This window comes from Bolinopsis microptera, chromosome 1 (genome assembly GCF_026151205.1).
Source record: "Bolinopsis microptera isolate Bmic1 chromosome 1, MBARI_Bmic_1.0, whole genome shotgun sequence".
Lineage (NCBI taxonomy): Eukaryota > Metazoa > Ctenophora > Tentaculata > Lobata > Bolinopsidae > Bolinopsis > Bolinopsis microptera.
This window is the reverse complement of record NC_087072.1, coordinates 16,882,058-16,903,020: the sequence shown is the minus strand read 5'-3', so window position 1 is coordinate 16,903,020 and position 20,963 is coordinate 16,882,058. Positions and strand designations below refer to the sequence as shown.

General features: G+C 38.7%; 2 protein-coding genes and 1 non-coding gene across 3 annotated transcripts in view; 2 read left to right on the top strand and 1 right to left on the bottom strand.

Annotated features, from left to right (window-relative positions):
• LOC134825991 (lysosomal cholesterol signaling protein-like) overlaps window positions 1-20,963 on the top strand; it is a 383,362-nt gene that overhangs the window by 241,250 nt on the left and 121,149 nt on the right. The window lies entirely within an intron of this gene.
• Window positions 4,196-4,269, bottom strand: Trnas-gga (transfer RNA serine (anticodon GGA)). The gene has a single exon. It is a non-coding gene; the product is annotated as a tRNA-Ser (tRNA).
• On the top strand, window positions 9,648-20,927 carry LOC134823718 (uncharacterized). The gene is given in 23 exon segments (XM_063835254.1): window positions 9,648-10,844; window positions 10,995-11,093; window positions 11,295-11,520; window positions 11,688-11,829; window positions 12,082-12,202; window positions 12,432-12,595; window positions 12,767-12,969; window positions 13,107-13,231; window positions 13,390-13,520; window positions 13,840-14,007; window positions 14,241-14,414; window positions 14,561-14,874; window positions 15,036-15,156; window positions 15,305-15,463; window positions 15,623-16,068; window positions 16,071-17,055; window positions 17,192-17,278; window positions 17,418-17,584; window positions 17,815-18,147; window positions 19,030-19,146; window positions 19,519-19,677; window positions 19,969-20,046; window positions 20,202-20,927. Coding segments are annotated over 23 exon segments (4,899 nt in total). The 5' UTR covers window positions 9,648-10,758; the 3' UTR covers window positions 20,496-20,927.

Genomic DNA, 20,963 nt, shown 5'->3' with positions numbered 1-20,963 from the left:
TCATCAAATTACTTATCTTTTTTTTTCCAGACTAAGAAATTTGTAAACATATAATGGTAAATTTCGGATCAGCCACATTCTAAATGTTTAATTTACGCAGACCCACGTTACCATTAGAACAACTCAATATCAAGCAACTCGAATTTTTTAAATGCGTTATATTGTAGTTTAAGACTAAATTTGGATCATAAATTAGGTCATAAACAGGGCTGCTCCAAAGCTCTTCCAGCCTTACTGAAATCCAATCCACCTCTTTACAATACCTTGACCTTCTGATGCGACTAAGCTTCTGATAAATACGACCTCGGGTGTAACATCGTAACAAATGAGGTCCGAAGCACGGCAGCTTAAATAAGCAAATCTTAGTCAATCAGTCAATGGTGGGTACTAGTAAAGACAAAAGTAGAGATAAAAGTAGTCTCGTTTATAGTGTTCAAAATGGTCACATACGAGCTTTTATAATCAAGTAAATTTAATATCAATCCCAATTATAATAATATGAATCCCAATTATAATAATTAGTAACTCAAATTATGAGTCATAAGGTTGATAAACGGTTGAACCAGCTCATGAACAACCGCGTTAAAATTACGTCAGCTCTCAGTTGTTAGGAGTTGGATATTAAAATCAGTCGATTATACTTTATTGCAACAGATATAAGTGCTAATTTTCGTTCTTCACGTGAACTAACCGATTAGGTAGCGCCACCACAATCGATTGAGCAGTCAACGAAGTGGTGCAACAGTTCAACTCCCAGATAGTTAATTGTTAACCCGAGGGACGATACCGTCTATGACAGTGACAATTCCACGAGACATAGCGAAGACTCAGTCACATTGCAGGAAATTCTTACAATTCTGGAACAATCGCGTCAATATATCATCGTAATCATAAATCATTCCAACTGATCATTCTAACATGATTGATGATAATTCTAACTTCTGATTTCCTTGATCGATGATACAAAAACATTTTACATTTGAAACCAAACCTTAACTATAAACTAATCTTACAGATGAATCTTTAAACCGTTTAATGCTAGCTTATCTCTAGCCACTAGCTTAATCTGTATGCACACAAAACAACTAAAATTTCGATTAAATCAGTGACTAATTTAGAAATACTTTCAGGAATTCCTTGCGAAAAACAATAATTACAAGAATAACTTTATGGAAAATGGAAAAAAGCATACCTGGAAAGGGAAGAGGATACCAATAATAAGCTGTTCCTGCAGTAGTCTATAACTTATATTATAAGTGCAATATCAGTGACTGAGAGTGACTCCCATCTTCGGGAGAATTTGTTCTGTAGTCGTCTCCATTACCATCTTACGGTATATTTCTTGTTACAAATTATGAACAAGAAGGCAAAGTGTTGATATGTTTGATTGTCAATCGATTAGATTTAGATTGTAAATGGTTCCACCGAATTACAATTAAAGTAAAACTAATTTTCACAGACCAATCGTAAAAGCCGCGCCAGTTTCAGCTTCAACAAAATGTCCCATTTTCATCTTACTATATATAAAGCGAGACGATATATATATATCTGTGCCATTTTACTGACACCACGGCATCAACTTTAACGCGACTTTCCACAAAAACCGTAAAAGATATACAACCGAAACTTTTTTGACTGGCTCAAATGTTTTAATGGCCTCCGAATCAGCATGAAAAAATAAAAAATTGGCCAAGGAATAATGATTTTAGAGCCCAAAATTTGGACCCCCAAGTGGTGTCAAAAACGCCAATTAAATAGGTAATAATTATTTTAGTCTCTTGAGTCTTGACACCGTTTAGGGTTATATTACACGGGTTCCTGCTAGTTAATATAACGTACGTGCTCTTGTTTTTTCCGTCCTGCATTAACCAGATAACCCACTGTGAATATAAGTGGTACGAGCCAGGTACCTAATAAAAGTATGCTTCCTTGATCCTTCAACATCTACTACTGAACTATATTCGCTATGAGTGGTGCTAATCCGCGCTTGAGTAGAGCTCCAAACTTGTCAACTCGTCGTAACACCGTGTTGATCATGCTTCTCCTCCGAACGGATATATCACAATTCTGTTCCCTCTTCGAGTACTACTACCTCGTATTATGTAGGATTGTTGCCGGCCCAGCTACTGCATTTTCGTTCCCTCCATTATTTCCTGCTCGTGTAAGAGTGCTGCCTTTCTTAATATTATTTTAATTTCATCGACCCTTTTACTTTAGCTTGTAACATATTTTTGCACAACTGCAGAGTCTATCTGCAGGTTTACTCGGAAGTCGGATCTGTCGTGGATTCTGCCGCATACTTATATATAAATATTACCACATTCTTGTAATCGCACCACATTCTTGTATACTTTATATTTGTTTAATTCATATTTTGATTACTACTCAGTTGAGTCTGCCTGGGTAACCAGGTAGGGAATGTTAAAGAAAATGTTAGTCGTCTGGCAAAGTCTACTTAGTTACCAATTCTGTCGAAAAGTCTGTAGAGTCTGTTTTATAGTCTGCCCAGTCTGTTGGAAAGTCAGGCTCTAAGAGGCTCAATTCTACCTGAATTAGCTATTATTAGTTTTATAAATTCCGTTGTACTTTTGTAGTTACGTTAATTCCTAAAACTTTAAACTAGGCCCACAGTCCAAAGCGAATTAACGACAAATGAACCACTCAAATCTACAAAAGTTGAGCGATGATAAATTGCTGTTTATGTTCAAGGGTATATTCCGTGACCTAGCTCCTATTCAAATTCCTCTCTCCGTCATAGTGGTGATTCAGAACACTGTCATTTTTATCGACTATTACAAAGATAGAGCTAAGTTTGCGTCTAGTCTTTTCATGGGAATAGCATTTTTGGACATTCTTAAAGCACAGGGACAACTAATTCTAGCAGTCATCAGCCTTTTGGTTTACGCAGGATATTTTGAGCCTGATGTCCTGTACAAAGCGCTGTTCTATTACATGATAACTGCGCTGCCTGGCATCAACTGTTCCAAGTTATTCAACATGACCCTGACCTTCTCCCTGACTGCCAAGATAGTTGACCCGTTCCGAGTCATCGATACCGATCGCTTGAGGAAAGTAGTGCGAGTACTTTCCTTGATCATTACTCTGCTTCACTTTTCTGATGCCCTCACTGGCATTATTGTGATGTTTGTTGATAAGACGCAAGTGAATGATAAAGGTGTCGTGTATCTCGGATTGATACTCGCGTTCGAGATTCCTGGTATTACCCTCATAGCTGTTGCTATATGCTATCGAGATGCCTCCGGTTACTCTGTATGCACAGATAATTCTCTTCCTTCTATCGTCATAGTGACAGTCCTCTCCACCATTTACTTTTTTGTGCTTCCTCTTACTGTCCTCATCTGCATGGTAATCCAGGTGAAGTATCTGAAGAGGTCACTCCGAGAAGAAGAGATGCCTCATATACCTAACACTTCACGTCATGTATCAATCACCGTCTTCTTGGTTTCAAACCTCTTCTTCTTCTGCAACGTTACCTACTTCTTCTTCGCCTTGGCCTGGGCTATCTCTCATCGCTCCTTTGTCAGTAAGAGCCACCCTGATAACTTTTTCGAGGATCTCGGCAGACAGGTAGGGGCGTTAATTTTCTTTAAAATCCTTGTAGTAACTTGTAGTTACTGCACTTGTAGTAACTGCACTCACAGTTGCTAATTCAACAGCTTAAATTATGTGACACTTTGTTAACCGCATTAAAGTCGTAATATTTACAGTCACTCATCAATAAACAACTTAATCTTAAGATCTTACGAAGTGGAACTGTTCAGGTAGGATTTGCTGATTTCACCCTGCCGCTGATCTATGCAGCAGTCTACCCAGTGATCATCATATCCAGGAAGCCGGAACTGAGGGAGAGGTATTTGGGGTACTACAGACGAGTTGGGCGGTGGTGCTGCACTTGCACTCCTCGGGATAACCAGCCCAACAGCGAGCAATAAGCTATCTTAATTTAAAAGTTATTAGCAAACAGTTTTTATACTGGGGTGGGAGATAAGTGCAAGTATTATGGAATACTCGTGTATCTGTACACATATGGTACACACTTAAGCACTTCACTCCAAGGGTAGTCTAAATATTGCATATTTTTGTATGATTTTGTTGGGTGGTGTGTATTTGCGAATAGAGCTCAAACTTCGCATCTGAATTAGTGAACAAGCATATCGGAAAAATCAAGGCACTGGGACTGGACCGGGAATTGAACCCGGGACCTCCAGCTATCCGGACTGGTGTTATAACCGCTAAACTACCCAGGCCCTAGATACCCTGAAATTTCCAATGACTTTGTTCACGTAATCATAGCTATTATTATCATTACTCTACTCATTGCATTCCACACATCAGGTATAGACAGTTACATGTTATCAATTTTTATACTGGGGTGGGAGATAAGTGCAAGTATTATGGAATACTCGTGTATCTGTACACATATGGTACACACTTAAGCACTTCACTCCAAGGGTAGTCTAAATATTGCATATTTTTGTATGATTTTGTTGGGTGGTGTGTATTTGCGAATAGAGCTCAAACTTCGCATCTGAATTAGTGAACAAGCATATCGGAAAAATCAAGGCACTGGGACTGGACCGGGAATTGAACCCGGGACCTCCAGCTATCCGGACTGTTCAAACAGTTATTGATCAAGTAGCCATAAGTTTGCAGTATCTTGGTATCTTGGTATCTTGGTGTCTTGGTATCCTGGTATCCTGGTATCCTGGTATCCTGGTATCTTGGTATCTAGGTATCTAGGTATCCTGGTATCCTGATATCTTGGTATCTTGGTATCTTGGTGTCCTGGTATCCTGGTATCCTGGTATCTTGTTATCTTGGTATCCTGGTATCTTGGTATCCTGGTATCCTGGTATCTTGGTATCTTGGTATCTTGGTATCTTGGTATCCTGGTATCTTGGTATCTTGGTATCTTGGTATTTTGGTATCTTGGTATCTTGGTATCCTGGTATCTTGGTATCTTGGTATCTTGGTATCTTGGTATCTTGGTATCCTGGTATCCTGGTATCTTGGTATCTTGGTATCTTGGTATCCTGGTATCTTGGTATCTTGGTATCTTGGTATCTTGGTGTCCTGGTATCCTGGTATCCTGGTATCTTGTTATCTTGGTGTCCTGGTATCTTGTTATCCTGGTATCCTGATATCTTGGTATCTTGGTATCTTGGTATCTTGGTATCCTGGTATCTTGGTATCTTGGTATCTTGGTATCTTGGTATCCTGGTATCTTGGTATCTTGGTATCCTGGTATCTTGGTATCTTGGTATCTTGGTATCTTGGTATATTGGTATCCTGGTATCTTGGTATCTTGGTATCTTGGTATCTTGGTATCTAGGTATCTAGGTATCCTGATATCCTGATATCTTGGTATCTTGGTATCTTGGTGTCCTGGTATCCTGGTATCCTGGTATCTTGTTATCTTGGTGTCCTGGTATCTTGTTATCCTGGTATCCTGGTATCTTGGTATCTTGGTATCTTGGTATCTTGGTATCCTGGTATCTTGGTATCTTGGTATCTTGGTATCTTGGTATCTTGGTATCCTGGTATCTTGGTATCTTGGTATCTTGGTATCTTGGTATCCTGGTATCTTGGTATCTTGGTATCTTGGTATCTTGGTATCTTGGTATCTTGGTATCCTGGTATCTTGGTATCTTGGTATCTTGGTATCTTGGTATCTTGGTATCTTGGTATCCTGGTATCCTGGTATCTTGGTATCTTGGTATCTTGGTATCCTGGTATCTTGGTATCTTGGTATCTTGGTATCTTGGTATCTTGGTATCTAGGTATCTAGGTATCCTGATATCCTGATATCTTGGTATCTTGGTATCTTGGTGTCCTGGTATCCTGGTATCCTGGTATCTTGTTATCTTGGTGTCCTGGTATCTTGTTATCCTGGTATCCTGGTATCTTGGTATCTTGGTATCTTGGTATCTTGGTATCTTGGTATCCTGGTATCTTGGTATCTTGGTATCCTGGTATCTTGGTATCTTGGTATCTTGGTATCTTGGTATCTTGGTATATTGGTATCCTGGTATCTTGGTATCTTGGTATCTTGGTATCTTGGTATCTAGGTATCTAGGTATCCTGATATCCTGATATCTTGGTATCTTGGTATCTTGGTGTCCTGGTATCCTGGTATCCTGGTATCTTGTTATCTTGGTGTCCTGGTATCTTGTTATCCTGGTATCCTGGTATCTTGGTATCTTGGTATCTTGGTATCTTGGTATCCTGGTATCTTGGTATCTTGGTATCTTGGTATCTTGGTATCCTGGTATCTTGGTATCTTGGTATCTTGGTATCTTGGTATCTTGGTATCTTGGTTATTTGGTATCTTATGGGAGAAAATATTACAGGACTTGGGATTTATTTATATATAAATAATTTCATGTATACGTACATGTATATTGTATATTATATTTATTCACTATAATTATTGTTACCACAAGTTTGACAAACATTTGCTAAGCGAATAAGAGAGAAATGGTAATATGATTTATTCAATGATAGATTGATTAGAAACAAGTTTAGGAGATGATAAACCTAATAAGCTAATAAGCTAATGTAATAGCTGGTAAGTCAATTGTAATGATTGACATCTCACATATTTTACACAAATAAAAGTAAAAGTTGAGGATACGGGCTTTGGACTGTCGCTGGTAGATTTGAACCTGTTTTACATACATTCTATCACGTAATGATACAAACAGTTTAAAGTGTTGCTTATACGGTAACCAGTGTCTTCAATCTTAGTCCGTCGAAAGAAGAGTCGGTTGAAATGTCAATTAAAATAAAGATTCATCAATGTATTATTTGCTCCATAATAGTAATGTATTTTCTCTACCTGCAGAATGAGTTAACTTAATAATAACAATTAAGTCATTTGAATTGACCAAATATAGTACTGGTATTGTTCATGTTTCAATTTTGATAAATAATATTCGAGTGTGCGTCAGTAAAATTATTTGAATGTCAGTGTAATGGATTATGGATAATGTAATTTTTGTGTGAAAACCTTAATTAATTTTTTCAAAATGGATATTCTATTTTGTCTTTTATTTAAACAGAACAGACATTTGACAAAGAATGATTGGAACAAGTATAACTGTTAGCATAAATATAGTAAAGCGAACAAATGACCAGCAATTGGAAATCAAAAGCTTACTTTTGCTTTTTATGTTGAGCAAAGCTGCATGCACAGTGACTTAATCGTGAAACACGTGATAAGAATAATGAATCATTGATTCACGTCGGAAACTGGAGCATCTAGAAACGTTTAACTTGGCGTTGGTTTTGCTTTTAATTTTACTCGATCAAATTATCTTTAAAATGGATATCTTTACCATCCTGAAATGTTAGACGAAAACGGAAGAATATTTATATAGACACTTTTGACCCAAGAAGTAAGCAAAGGTCAGAAGCGCCCATATGGTTGTTTGACTGTGCTGCAAAACGTGAACTATACTTTTTCAAATGTAAGAAATGGGGTCCTGCATGATAGTGAGAAAACCATATGATTGGCCAACGCCCAACATGGATAAAAACTTACAGAAGCGTGCTTGTAGCTGTTTAGTTTGGTGTTTAGTTGGTGTCAGCAGTTTTTTAGATGTGCCCCATATGAAATGCAATTTGGAATTAAATACGGCATATAAAATATATATGTCCCAATTTATAAATACTGGAGATATAAGTGACCGTTATCAGAGAGGTTCTTAAGAACCTTAAGTTATAACTTACAATCAAATTTTCAATAAGTAACTGAAATTGATCTAAAAAAGTTTACATTATTCACATATGGGCAAATGTAAAAGAATGTATCATAGTATATCAAGAATTGTTAATAATGTCATGTAAATTATATATAAACAATTATATTATGATTGTTTACATTTGTTCAGCAATATCAATAACTACGAAATAATGAATGGCGGATATAGTTAGAACTAATACTGTGCAACAGTGTACTAGCACGTTTTGACATCTTGACAATATCGACATGTGGTTTAACTTGAAATTAATTCATGGTCACCTAGTTGACGTTCTTAATTTTAATTGGCAGTCAATAAGATGACATATATTTCCGACACATAAGAGTTGAGAAGAGGACTGAAAAAGAGTAAACGGACATGTTAGTTGGCAAGTTTGGTAACTGTTAGAATTGAAATTGCCAACCTCAGAGTTATACTTTTCTAGTCTGAATAGCGTGAGCGTTATGCTAAGAACACATTGCAACAACAATTATAAATATAAACTCTTGTAATGTGTAAACTTTGACATAACCATAACCCAAGATAATTTGATAAAATGGGATACTGTATAATTATAACCATTTTGGGAAGATGGCACTTTCAGAGTTAAACATTGATCGAGGATATCAAATGACTTATGACGAAAATTCATCAACAACATCAAATTGGTAGAACCATGGAATACTGACCATCTCCATTGTCCAGTCTTGTTTACCTTTGTCCTATGTTGATCAAGCCTTATCCTTTAAATGTAAGTTTGTAATCGTGTGGTCATGTACTAAATTCAGACCTAAAAATGACTGGATGATTATTTGAGTCCTGTCAAATATTTTAAAATAGTCCCACCAAGCAATAAGCATCTGTTTTTAAGATTTACACGTTGGATATTTTGGTCGAGTGCTTGCAAAACAGCAACGAATATGACGTATGATGACAGTTAATAATTTAAAAACAGCTAAAGTGAACCAAGTTTTACGTACGCCGAATCACAGTCACATAATTTTTGTCCAAACACTTAAACTTGTTGCCTTTGACCATATATGATTGCAAGGAGCTTGAATAATGTGAATCATAACAAGAAGTTTATGTGTGATTTCAGCATGAGGCGCTTGACTCGACCATGACACGTGCACAAGGTCATCTTGCCAAGTACAATATGAGTAATAGTGTTAGTAATACTTAAAGCACGTACGATGAGCTAGATAAAAGAATATGACAGATTTCTGGACTGTTTACCTATGCCCTCTGAATCTCCAACCTAATCACAGTACTCAAGGCACCTTTGCCAGGATGAAATTATAGATAAATTGTCAGAACATGTCCTAAAGTGATACAGCTAGTTCTCTCAGCGTCAGTTCTCTTAAGCTTCAGCGATCGAATGAAATGGTGAATGACAAGCTATGTCTAATGATAGCATGTCAGCTGCGACTAAGTAATACTATCTCTCACTTAGTTTAGTTGCTTACAAAATGCTGATGTTGGTTTTCTATGCTTCAGTTGGCTTACCTCCACTATTAAATAACATTGCCTTATTGCAGCTTGTATCTGATATCTATTGAGATATTTGCTTGTATCCTCCTACTCAGATAGGAGTAGGGCGTGCCTATCAGTTAGTTGTTAAATAATACACCCACGATATCATGACATCAGTCCTTATTTGACTGCACAAGTGCTGACGCAAAATAACTAGCCGCCCGCGCAGCTCACGTGACTTGCACGTGACTCTCGTTTCACCAATCAGTGGTTAGGATCTAACAAGAGAGCCAATCGGCGTGCAGCGGGAAAATCACGTGCTCCTGAAAAAGTAAATTCGCCTACGTATTTGCATGATCGTTGCTTGTTTGGGAATCTTTTTAAATGCCGGTTAACGCTGGAGTTACAGATGGAGTACGAACGTAACAGCCTGTTAGAGTTTTTCTTTCGTCAATATTGGTGCTATCGTTTCGTCATAGTCACCTATTTAATTCTCATATCCGTTAATTATGCATTAGCTTATTCCCAACTTTTGGATTTGTTTTGAAATTCATTCTTTATAAGTAATGCATATTTTTGATTAGTATCTCATTAGTATCTCATTCGTCGAATTGAACATTTAAATCTGAAATCTAGTTCGTAGTTCGTATAATCTATCTTATTATAACTTCGTATAATCTATATATTTATGCTGAGATTTGCATGGTTTATAAGTTTCTAATTCCATTTTGTAATCTCTCCGTAATAATCATAACATTTTGTTCATAATTGAATACTGAGGACCTAAATGAGAATCTCCATTCACTATAAAACAAAGTACGCGAGGTGAATTATACCTGATTTATTTTGTCCTATATAATAGTTAGTACTTAGTGGGGACACTCATAAGTTTCTTGCTCTATTAAATACCTCACACTTTTATCTTATTGGTGGCCCCATTATTACAGTCAGAGGCCAGTGTGGTAATTAACAGTTGGTCCTTAGAGCAGTACTGAAGATATTTATTTTCCATCTCCAGATCCAATTAACAATAATAATAAACCTAAATTTCTAGATTAACAGATTAACGGATAATCTCACGTAACAGGCTATCAAACCTTGAGGTTTCTACCTATTTATGCACTGAACCATTCTACATTTCCCAAAGATCACATACTCTACCTGCTGATTGCTCAGACATCATACAAAATAACCATTCATTTTTTAGAAAACCCCATAAGATCAAGTTCAAGCACTTGACAGTAGTATCCAAGGTGTCCACCAACGTAGGCGGAATTAGTCACGTGATCAAACACCGGCTCCTCATTGGCTGTCTCACCACTGTAGGCCACGCAATAGGTCTTTCCCACCTTGCCAGCATTATGCTTGTTAACGTTGAGCGGTATATTATCACGCTAGCACGTCCGAATACACGCACTGTTGGCACACACTCGCTCAGTACACTATATTATAGTTCTCTGATAAGATATTACCTTGTGTTTTTGAAGACCGTGTGTACTCATCAAGTTTTCAGTTATGTGTAATGACGACCACGCTTATTCTATCTATATTGTCTCTTGTCAGCCTGACATCCTCTTTCACACAGTCCACCAACCTACCAGTTTGCTCGTAAGTATGCTTAAGTTTATTCTTGCATTTCATAAACATTGAAGGTTTTGAACCGACTTCCGTTAAAAAAACGAAAATTTAGGACAATCAGTTTAAAAAAGAGCCCTGGTTAAATATCTCAGAACATATTAGCAATGCTAACACTTTCAGGCCACCGCCACAAGATGATTCCCCGACTATTCAGTGTAACTTCTGCCACCTTGCCTTCAGAAACCCTACTGACCCTGACCCTTGCTCCAGTTTTACCAGGTACCATTAATAGTAATACCACATCATCTGACAAGAATACTTCTTAATTTCGGGAACTAGCAAACTATCCAGATAGATGTCTGTATCGCCAGCGGCCAGTAAACCAATCAGAAAAACTCCATCTTAAGCTCCGAATAAGTTGTTATATTATTTGTAAAACTCAGAATAAGACAGATCCCTAAACTGAGCTTTGCCCCACAGAAGTTTAGACCTGAGAAGCCAGTACTCCAAAACACGACACAGAACCAGAACAGCGGGGGCAGATGAAGATAAACAGATCCCTTCACTAAAGATAACAGAAGAACCTCCCAACTCTGTGGATGTCATGGAAGGAGAATCAGCTGTTATAACTTGTAGAGCAAAGAGTGAGAATACTGAGAATATTGGGTACAGTTGGGAATATGCCAACTCTGACAGAGTCATTGAGGTATAGTGGATCTTATTCTAATGTCACTACTTACGATGTTAGTTGTCATATATTCGTTCCATTAATTCCAGCCTAATCATCGTCCAGCAAACGTATTAAACTGTTGATTTAATAAAAAATTATCACTATTTTATCGTCGGATGAAACTAAAACCTCCCCCACTGCAGGAAATACCAAAAGGAGTAGAGACCCAAGGAAATAAACTGTCCATCGGTAACATGACACAGGAACATTCTGGCTGGTACCAGTGTTCCGCTAGTGACGGCAGCAACCGGGCTCTCTCCAGGAAAACTAAGCTTAACCTAGTTTGTGAGTATCTTTTTAGCTGAAGTGATTGGCTAGTTTGAATAACGTGATCAGAATACAATTCTGTGATAGGCTAATAAATACAATATACGCTAGGAAATTCGCCCATGGTCACTATCATGATTTTAATATTGATTCTGGGGCCAAACCATCGACCCTTTTTAACCAAATTGTAAGATTTAACCATCCACACTAGAAAATATCCATACCAATATCATTATCATGTAAATCAATATTAAACTGTTTTAATATCAGATTTTAACGACACGTTTGAGGACGAGCCTGAGAGTATGACAGTACCCAGTGGGACCCTAATTGTGACACTCACCTGTAGCCCACCAAACTCCTACCCTCCGGCTATTGTCACGTGGTTCAAGTAAGTTTAAATACACTATCTTTGTAATATAATCCCATAGTGTAATTATACTAGTTGAAACCGTGTACCAAGTTTAACATCTCATAGTATCACTTAAAATGGGAAATTCAAAATAGCTTGGCAAGATCAAAACATATCGGTATTCGGTATGACCTCTTAACTAAATGAAGGATCAGTGATAACTCTAAAAATGTTTGAAAGGATTTCCCAACTGAACTTTTTGTAACAGGGACGGACGGGAACTAAAAGCAGAGAACGCACTGAGAATACCAACAGGGTCACTGGCAATACACCACGTGACTGAGGACAATGATGGACTTTACCATTGTGAAGCTAAAAACGAACTGCTCGATGTTAAAGCGGCCAGCAAGAAAGTTACCCTTTCTATTATTAGTAAGCAAAATTTAAAAGTTCATATAAATCTGCATAAACATAGTTGATGAGTATAAAAAAATATGGAAATACAATATACCAGATCTGTGACTACAGTTACAGAAATAACCAGCATCCCCCTCCCCAACCACTACCAACTATTACTTACCATTAACAACCCTCCACCACCAGCACCAGCAATAACCCCAAAACCCCACCTGCCTGAGAAGATGTGGGGAGATACGGAGATCTACACGACAGAAGGAGAAACAATAGACATTACATGTGGGGTATACGGGGAGGACCAGCCCAACATCATGTGGTACAAGGGAACTAACCAGAAGATTACTGATAACCTCGTGTCTTTCTCTCGCTTCTCTATCAGCGACGACCAGGTGAGGTTAACGAGTTACAGGGTTTTTACTCGGTATTGCCAAGTTACCAGGTTCAGTGTAAAGGGGGAAACAGTATTATTGCAAATGAAATAGTATCAAAGTGTCTGAAAAGATGTTAACCACGAAAACCTCTGCAGTACAAGCTGACGATAGAGAATGTGAAGATGTCAGATGCGGCGACCTATATTTGTGTTTCCAGCAACTCTGTAGGCCCCGACAAAGTGCCCAGCAACACCATACTTTGGGTCATATCCGAGTTAAGGTGGGTCCACACCTCCACAAACAGTGTTTATTAATTGCAAAAACCAATCAGTTGATTAAAAAAGTTAATTTGTAAAGACCCGGCTATTTTCTCGAATCCAATCCAAGAATTTCAAATAATTTGCTGAATGAATTGTTCAAGAATGACGTGCTCCACAGGTACACAAAACCGCTGACAGACAGAGTGCTGGTGAAGCAGGATAACTTTGAGTTGAAGTGCGAGGTTACTAGTAACCCTCCAGTTACTATTGAGTGGTTCGCAGACGGTCAGAAACTCGTACGACAAAACAGTGAGTTGGACATAACATCCTACATTTAAATTTTACAATATTATTATTACAATAGTTTAATAACTTTCAATTCATATCCATGACAAAATTTAACTGGTACAGAAATGCAATATTGATACTTTATTTTAGAATATAAGTATTTTCTATGAAGACTCAACAGTGAACACTTGAACAGTGTACTGACCGATAGTTGGATAATATCCGGTTGGACTGACTGTTAACTGATTGACCCCTGTATTCCAGATCACGTGAACCCTCCATTACTGACCCCTCTATTTCAGATCACGTGAACCCTCCATTACTGACCCCTCTATTTCAGATCACGTGGATTGGGGCACTACAATAGACAAAATAGACGGAGGAGAGTTCGCAACTAAAAGCACACTCTACGTCACCAAATCAGTGGTTGATGATACCGGGCTGTATCAGTGTTTTGCCTTCAACCAACACCAAACTGCCATGACCAGCGGCAGCGTCTTCATCAGCTGTACGTGGAGAATATCTTATATCTAATATCTTATGTTCTTGTCGCAAGATAATTGTATCTTGCTTCCGAAACGCACTAGTTTAAAATCGTATTCTTTACAGTAATGAGAATGTGAGAAACGCACAAATTTCTTACTTTATCATTTATAGTATCGCTAGTACTAAACACCGAATATATCACGTGACCTATCAAGATTTAACATCATGAACCACAACGCTCGTATATCTCTGCAGCTGTGTTAGAGTTTGAAGAGGCTCACTTCATAACCTCTGATAAAATGTACGTGGAGGACGGGAATGAGGGTTTCGTGAAGTGTGGAGCTCAGGGGTCCCCCAAACCCCAGGTTCAGTGGGTCGGACTGGATAGGAAGTATACTAATACTGGTTCTACTTCTGAGGGAACGAAAGGTTCGTGACAATACTTTTATTTGTCATGCTATGATTCGTGATGCTTTCTTTATCTGTTACCATAGTTTATTTGTTGTTATGAGAATCAATCCTTATGAATAAGTTTAATTCCTTTTGCTTCCTAAAATTAACAACCCCTTTCTCAGGTTTATCCTCGACAGTGGAACTAAGTTTCCCAATAGGCCCCCTTTTTCTGAATGAGTCAGGGAAGCACGTCTTCACGTGTCTAGCCAGCAACCAACACCGTGGAGTGGAATATTCTAAGATAAGAGAAATAGAGGTGATAGTGGGCTACCCGGCTCAGTGGGTAAATGGAACCTGGCCGGTAGTGGAGACCGCTAAAGGGGAGTCGGCGGTGCTCGCTTGCCAGTTCTCTGGGATCCCCAAACCTGTTGTCAGTTGGAAGAGAAACGGAGTTAGCTTACCGATAGTTGACGATAAGGGGAACTCCAACCACGTGGTAAGATAAGATTTGTATAGTATTTGGCAAAAAACAGTCGTTTGTTGTTTCTTCAAGAATCATCGCTGAAAACATACATTCTTTATTATTTAAATCTGAATCATACTGAATGTTATGAAATTGAATCTAATTACAGTTTATTAACATCACCATAAATTCAGCTTCAAAAAGACGGAGCACTCCTGGTAGCATCAGCAGCAAACAGTGACCATACCATGTTTACTTGTGTAGGAACTAACGGCTTCAACAGTGCCCCCAAAGATATTCAGCTCATTGTTGCCTGTAAGTGTGTATATTTGAAACTGTATTGTAATTAAAAATTGTGAAACTTGTTTTCTTCTATCAACAATTTTCCAACAGAGTACTTTAACTTAAACAGGACAGTGGTCCTGAAGTTCACATCCGAAAATTTATTTCTTATTTATCTCAGCGGGGGTAATGTCTGTGGCTGCAGCATCAGGATTGGGTATTGGAATCATCCTCCTAATCTGCTTCATTCTGCTGATCATGATCCTGCTGTATCGTTATCAGCGCAGAAAGAAGAAAGTGGATGTTGCTGTCAGTCATAATGGAAATGGTATAGACTCAGGTGGGTTATTATTGGTCTATTGTTATTTTCAACTCGATAACTCGAGTTCAGACTGAACTGGAAAGCCACATGATTTAGAAAAGTTTTATGTTGATATACAATGAATGTCTTTAATTCTATCCTTTAAGTTGATCCACATTCAACTGACTGCTTTTTCAGTGTACGCCAATAGTAAAGCTGCAGAGTTACTTAAAGAAGAGGAAGAAGCTAAGCGTCTAGCAGAAGAACAGCGACGTCGAGAGGAAGAAAAGAAGAGAGAGGAGGTAGAAAGACGGCGTCGTGAGGAAGAAGAGGCCGAGAGAATAAGGCGGGAAGCTGAGGAAGCAGAAAGATTGAGGCAAGAAGAGGAAGAGAGATTGCGTTTAGAGGCAGAGAAGGAGAAATTGCGTTTAGAGGCAGAGGCAAAAGCACGACGTGACGAAGAAGAAAAGGATATGCTTGAAGCTGAGATACTGGCCAGACGAGAAGCTGAAGCAGCAGAAGCTGAGCGCCTAAGATTAGAAGAAGAAGAAAAGGCACGACTAGAAGCCGAAGAAGCTGAACGTTTGAGGCTAGAAGAAGAAGAAAAGGCCAGATTAGAAGCCGAAGAAGCTGAACGTTTGAGATTAGAAGAAGAAGAAAAGTCAGATTAGAAGCCGAAGAAGCTGAACGATTAAGATTAAAAGAAGAAGAAAAAGCACGACTTGAAGCAGAGGAAAAGGCACGTCTTGAAGCCGAAGAAGCTGAACGTTTGAGGCTAGAAGAAGAAGAAAAGGCCAGATTAGAAGCCGAAGAAGCTAAACGTCTGAGTTTAGAGGAAGAAGAAAACGCCCGATTAGAAGCCGAAGAAGCTGAACGATTGAGATTAGAAGAAGAAGAGAAGGCCCGATTAGAAGCCGAAGAAAAGACCCGCCTCGAGGCCGAAGAAGCTGAACGTTTGAGATTAGAGGAAGAAGAAAAGGCCCGATTAGAAGCCGAAGAAGCTGAACGATTGAGATTAGAAGAAGAAGAGAAGGCCCGATTAGAAGCCGAAGAAAAGGCTCGCCTTGAGGCCGAAGAAGCTGAACGTTTACGGTTAGAAGAAGAAGGAAAGGCCCGAGTAGAAGCTGAAGAAACAGCCAGACTTGGAGCTGAAGAAGCTGAACGTTTAAAGCTAGAGAGAGAAGAGCAAGCCCGTCTAGTAGCTGAGGAAAAGGTTCGTTTAGAAGCTGAAGAAAAGGCTCGTTTAGAAGCTGAAGAAGCAGAACGTTTAAGGTTGGAGGAGGAAGAGAGACTTCGAAAAGAAGAAGAAGAAAGATTAAGATTAGAAGCAGAAGAAAAAGCTAGATTAGAGGCCGAGGAAAAGGCCAGGTTAGAAGCCGAAGAGAAAGCCAGATTAGAAGCCGAAGAAAATGCTCGATTAGAAGCCGAGGAGAGGGCTAGACTCGAGGCCGAAGAGAAAGCGAGACTAGAAGCGGAGGCAATACAACGGATAGCTGTTGAGAAGGCTAGGATGGAAGCGGAAGAAGCTGAAAGGCTTCAAATGGAGGAGAATCGACTAAAAGAAGAGGAGGAGAGAATCCTCATGATGCAACGAAAAGAACAGGAGGAAAGACTCAGACGGGAAGAAGATGGTAGGTTTTTTTCTGCCACCAGAAATATTTTTGAAATCGCGACCATAGTTCTTTTTTATTAGTGTTGTTCGATTACTTAAATATCTAGAATGTTTGGAAATAAATCAAACAAAACTAAAGCTAATCACAATTTCAGAGCGGCAAGCTCGCGAAGCATTCGAGCAGGAAGAAGAAGCAGAAGCAGAAAGGAAAGCGGCAGAGAAGGAGGCAGCTCGAGAAGAAGGTAACATAATAGTTTTAAATCTTCATCATTCACCAATCACCATCAATATGACTCAACGATTCTAACAATTTAAAGTTTTGTACGATTTAAAATTAGCTTTTAACCACTACAGCACATGAATTAATAAACTTTCCCACAGCACAACGAAAACTTGATGAAGACACCGCTAGAGCGAGAGCAGAGGAAGAAGCTGCTCTCAGAAAACAGAAGGATATCCATAATAGAAATCAGGAACTTGCTGAGAAAGAGTTTAGGGCTGCCAAGGCTGCCGAGGTTCAAGCTGAGCAATCTGTTCAAGAATCAAAGGTAAGACTGAAGGTGCAAACACGGAACTGGAAGAAGTCGTTTAAATGATCTTGTAACTAATCCCAATAAAGCTGAGATCAAATGATTCTATTTTTGAGAACTTAATATGAGTGATTTGATCGAACAAGAACATGACTTTAACATGTCTGGTAGTACCAGACATTATCTTTAAATTTATTGATTATATAAACGTATCCCAAACATTACTGATGTTTAGAAACCTAATTCAGAGTGACCGAGAACTGGAGATAGCCAACAGGATGAGAGACGGAGCTCTGGTGCGAGCTCAAAGAGCCACCATCAACAAGGATCTGGCAGATGCTACTGTTACTAGAGATGTGAAGAAACTTAAACCGATGATCAGCAAGGCTGAGAAGAAACGAGTCAACGGGACGGAAAACTACCTTCTCCAGGCCAAGAAACTGTACGAGCAATTACAGGCTGCCACACAGTTACAGGGCGCTACATTTGACAGGAGAATAGCCGACATCGAGTCTGCCATACATGCTATAAAGAAGGGAGGATTTGAGACTCTCTTGGCTGTGGAACTGCTAGAAGCTCAGGTAAATACCATTTGTTTTTGTTGTAGATACTAACCTTCACTCCCTACAGCGACACAGGTTCAAGGCACCTCGAGCGGCGAGTAGTGTGATCAAGAAGTACGTGAACTGGAACCGGCCCGTCAAGAAGATAAAGAAAGAGGAGGTGCTGGGGAGACGAGTAGAGGCCCTGGAGAGCACATTGTCTCTTCTGAGGGAGGAGAAGGAGTGTCTCTGTGTGGTAGAGGCGACCGAGGTAATATTCCCTGGCTCATTTCCACCAGAGTTCATGTTTCGAAGAGGACGGGGGATTCCAGCTGACCCTGACAGCACGGCCCGCTTGTGAAGAGTGAAGACTCATCCGTGTAATACTCATAGAGATATCCTACATATCCTACCTATCTGTCTACTCCTGTTTAAATGGTCCATGTTCAGCTACATACAGATCTACGTTCAATGTCCCAGCAGATCAACAAAGATCCCAGATGTTTATTTTCTTCTAATCTGAAATCAAAATCCAGAATTTTTGTTTTTGTCAAAGTTTTTTTTCTGGACGTTAACAAGCTAAGCGAGACGAGTACATGTTACAGATTTGTAGAGTACGTGTCGCAAAGCATGAGATTTAATATTTCCAACAAGCACGTAGACTCTTAAAATAGGTCCTTTTGTTGACTGCAAACAAACGCAGCTTCTTCGTCAAGTTTGGGCAGGATCGCAATTAAATCACGTCAATCTAGATCGGGCCAATATATCTTACGTGTGCAATTGAGTTTTTAAATCATATTATTTAAAACGTTGCCACATTTTAAAGTTATCAGTATCATCATAACGTAATCATGACAAAACAATGAGAGTATTATTTAAGCAGCAAATAAGGGCGGAGTCATTAAATCAGCATGTATTCAGGTGTTACTAAAGAAGCTGAAGAGGATTCAGAAGGCAGCATTGGAGGTAGCTAAACTGTCCCAACAGACTATAGCTATTATGAAGAGTTACAACAAGCCACCAGATGTCGTCACTCAGGTAAGAATTATAAACAGAGGCGAACGAATGTATGTGCTGTTCAAATATCTAAACTTAAACAAAAATGTATCTTGCAACATCACAAAAATTGAGAAAAAAGATAGAAAAAATAGATCATATAAGATAACCATTAGAACCAGAGAGAGAGAGGTGGAAGTACAGTTGCAGTATGCGCTCGTTGCATATTTAAGTTTACTGCATTATTAAAATCCAATCTTCACCGTCTAGTAACTATTATAAGTAAGAAAAAAAAGTGAGGTCACTGATTTATAGCTGATATTTGTGCGATGTCCCTACCATCACGTCATCACCTAAATCACTACAGTGATTGCATAATTATCTAATTATATAATTCAAGTACACAATTTACAGGTGATGAGGTCAGTCTTCCTGTTGCTAGGAAACAAGTCAAGCGAGTTACAGACTTGGCCCGATATCCTGATACAGCTGAACAAGATCGGGAAAATAAACACTAAAAGAAGGATCCAGTGCTGTGTCCCAGAGGACATTGACTACAGTGCTGCTCAGAAGGTACGTCCTAGCTACTTTAAACAAAGCTCAACTTAGCACAATCACATTTAAATACACTCTGAAATATGGTTCCTTTCTAATGTCTGAGATTGCTCGTATAAAACCATTAACACATTTCTCAGAAAGGGAACCCAGCGTGAATGTTATTTGATTAAGATGAAAATTTACTTAAAATGGCAAAGTTTAATGTAGTTTAAGAGCATTAGGTGACCAGCATAACAGCGATTACTAAAAGGTTCTCGAAAAAAAAGTATCTTTTGAGTTGTCTCTCTAAGGTATCTAATCCACCAGGTTGAGCTGATACTGTGTAAGTACGATGAAGAGTTGGTGTTCGACACAACGCAAGCTTTGGGTGTCTTCTACAATTGGGTAACGTTGCTTTAACTGACTTTTTGATTCTAAATTCAACTCTGAATACTTTATTAAAGAATCAATATCTTATACTGGGGGTGCCACCTAGAATCTTTTTAGGGTCTTAATGAATAAAATAACATAAGTCTGATCTAACCCTCTTTATTCTACAGGCTGAATGCATTGCGGACGAAAGGTTGGCATTACCAGTAAAGATAACCGAGAAGAACAAATCTAGCGGTTTATTCGGAGCAGCAAGACCACCTCCACTACAAGAAGGAGGGATAGTCGCTTCAGGGACTCCTCCCACTAAAAAGAAGAAATTCAAACCTCCACCAGATACTGCCGGCTCTAAAGGGAAGAAAGAGGGGAAGAAAAAGAAAAAGTCTGCAGTTGCTGCAAACGGTAGTATCAGCCAGTCAAATCTGCCACCCCCTCCGAAATTCCTTTTTAATGGTGATCGGTGACAGTCGTGTCTAGTATCTAGGTTTTATATCGACCAGTTTTGTGATGATTTTATCGTTTCGCCAAGAAGGTAGATGAATAAGAGATGTATTGACGATCAGTTTTCAGAATTATAGGTGAAACATGCACATCACGCTGCAAATTAAGTGCAATATTTGTGTGCTTTGCTGGAAACAAAGCCATTTCAAGGACTTGATTTCGATCTTCTCTCCACTGATTTGATGAAAAGCTGCGTGATGTTTTGATAATTGAATTGTGTTGCATGTTCTGAACACTCCCAGCACTGTACAGCCGTCTGTACTGAAGAGACTATAAACTTAACGCATTTGACTTTTGTACAAACTTTTTATGTATGGTATGATTTTTTGATACTTTCTTAATTTATTTTAAAATTCTGTTTTCTATTTTAAAAGTTGGCAGATTAAGCTACATATTAAAAATGTGTAAGTTTTAAATTTTTACTGACAAAT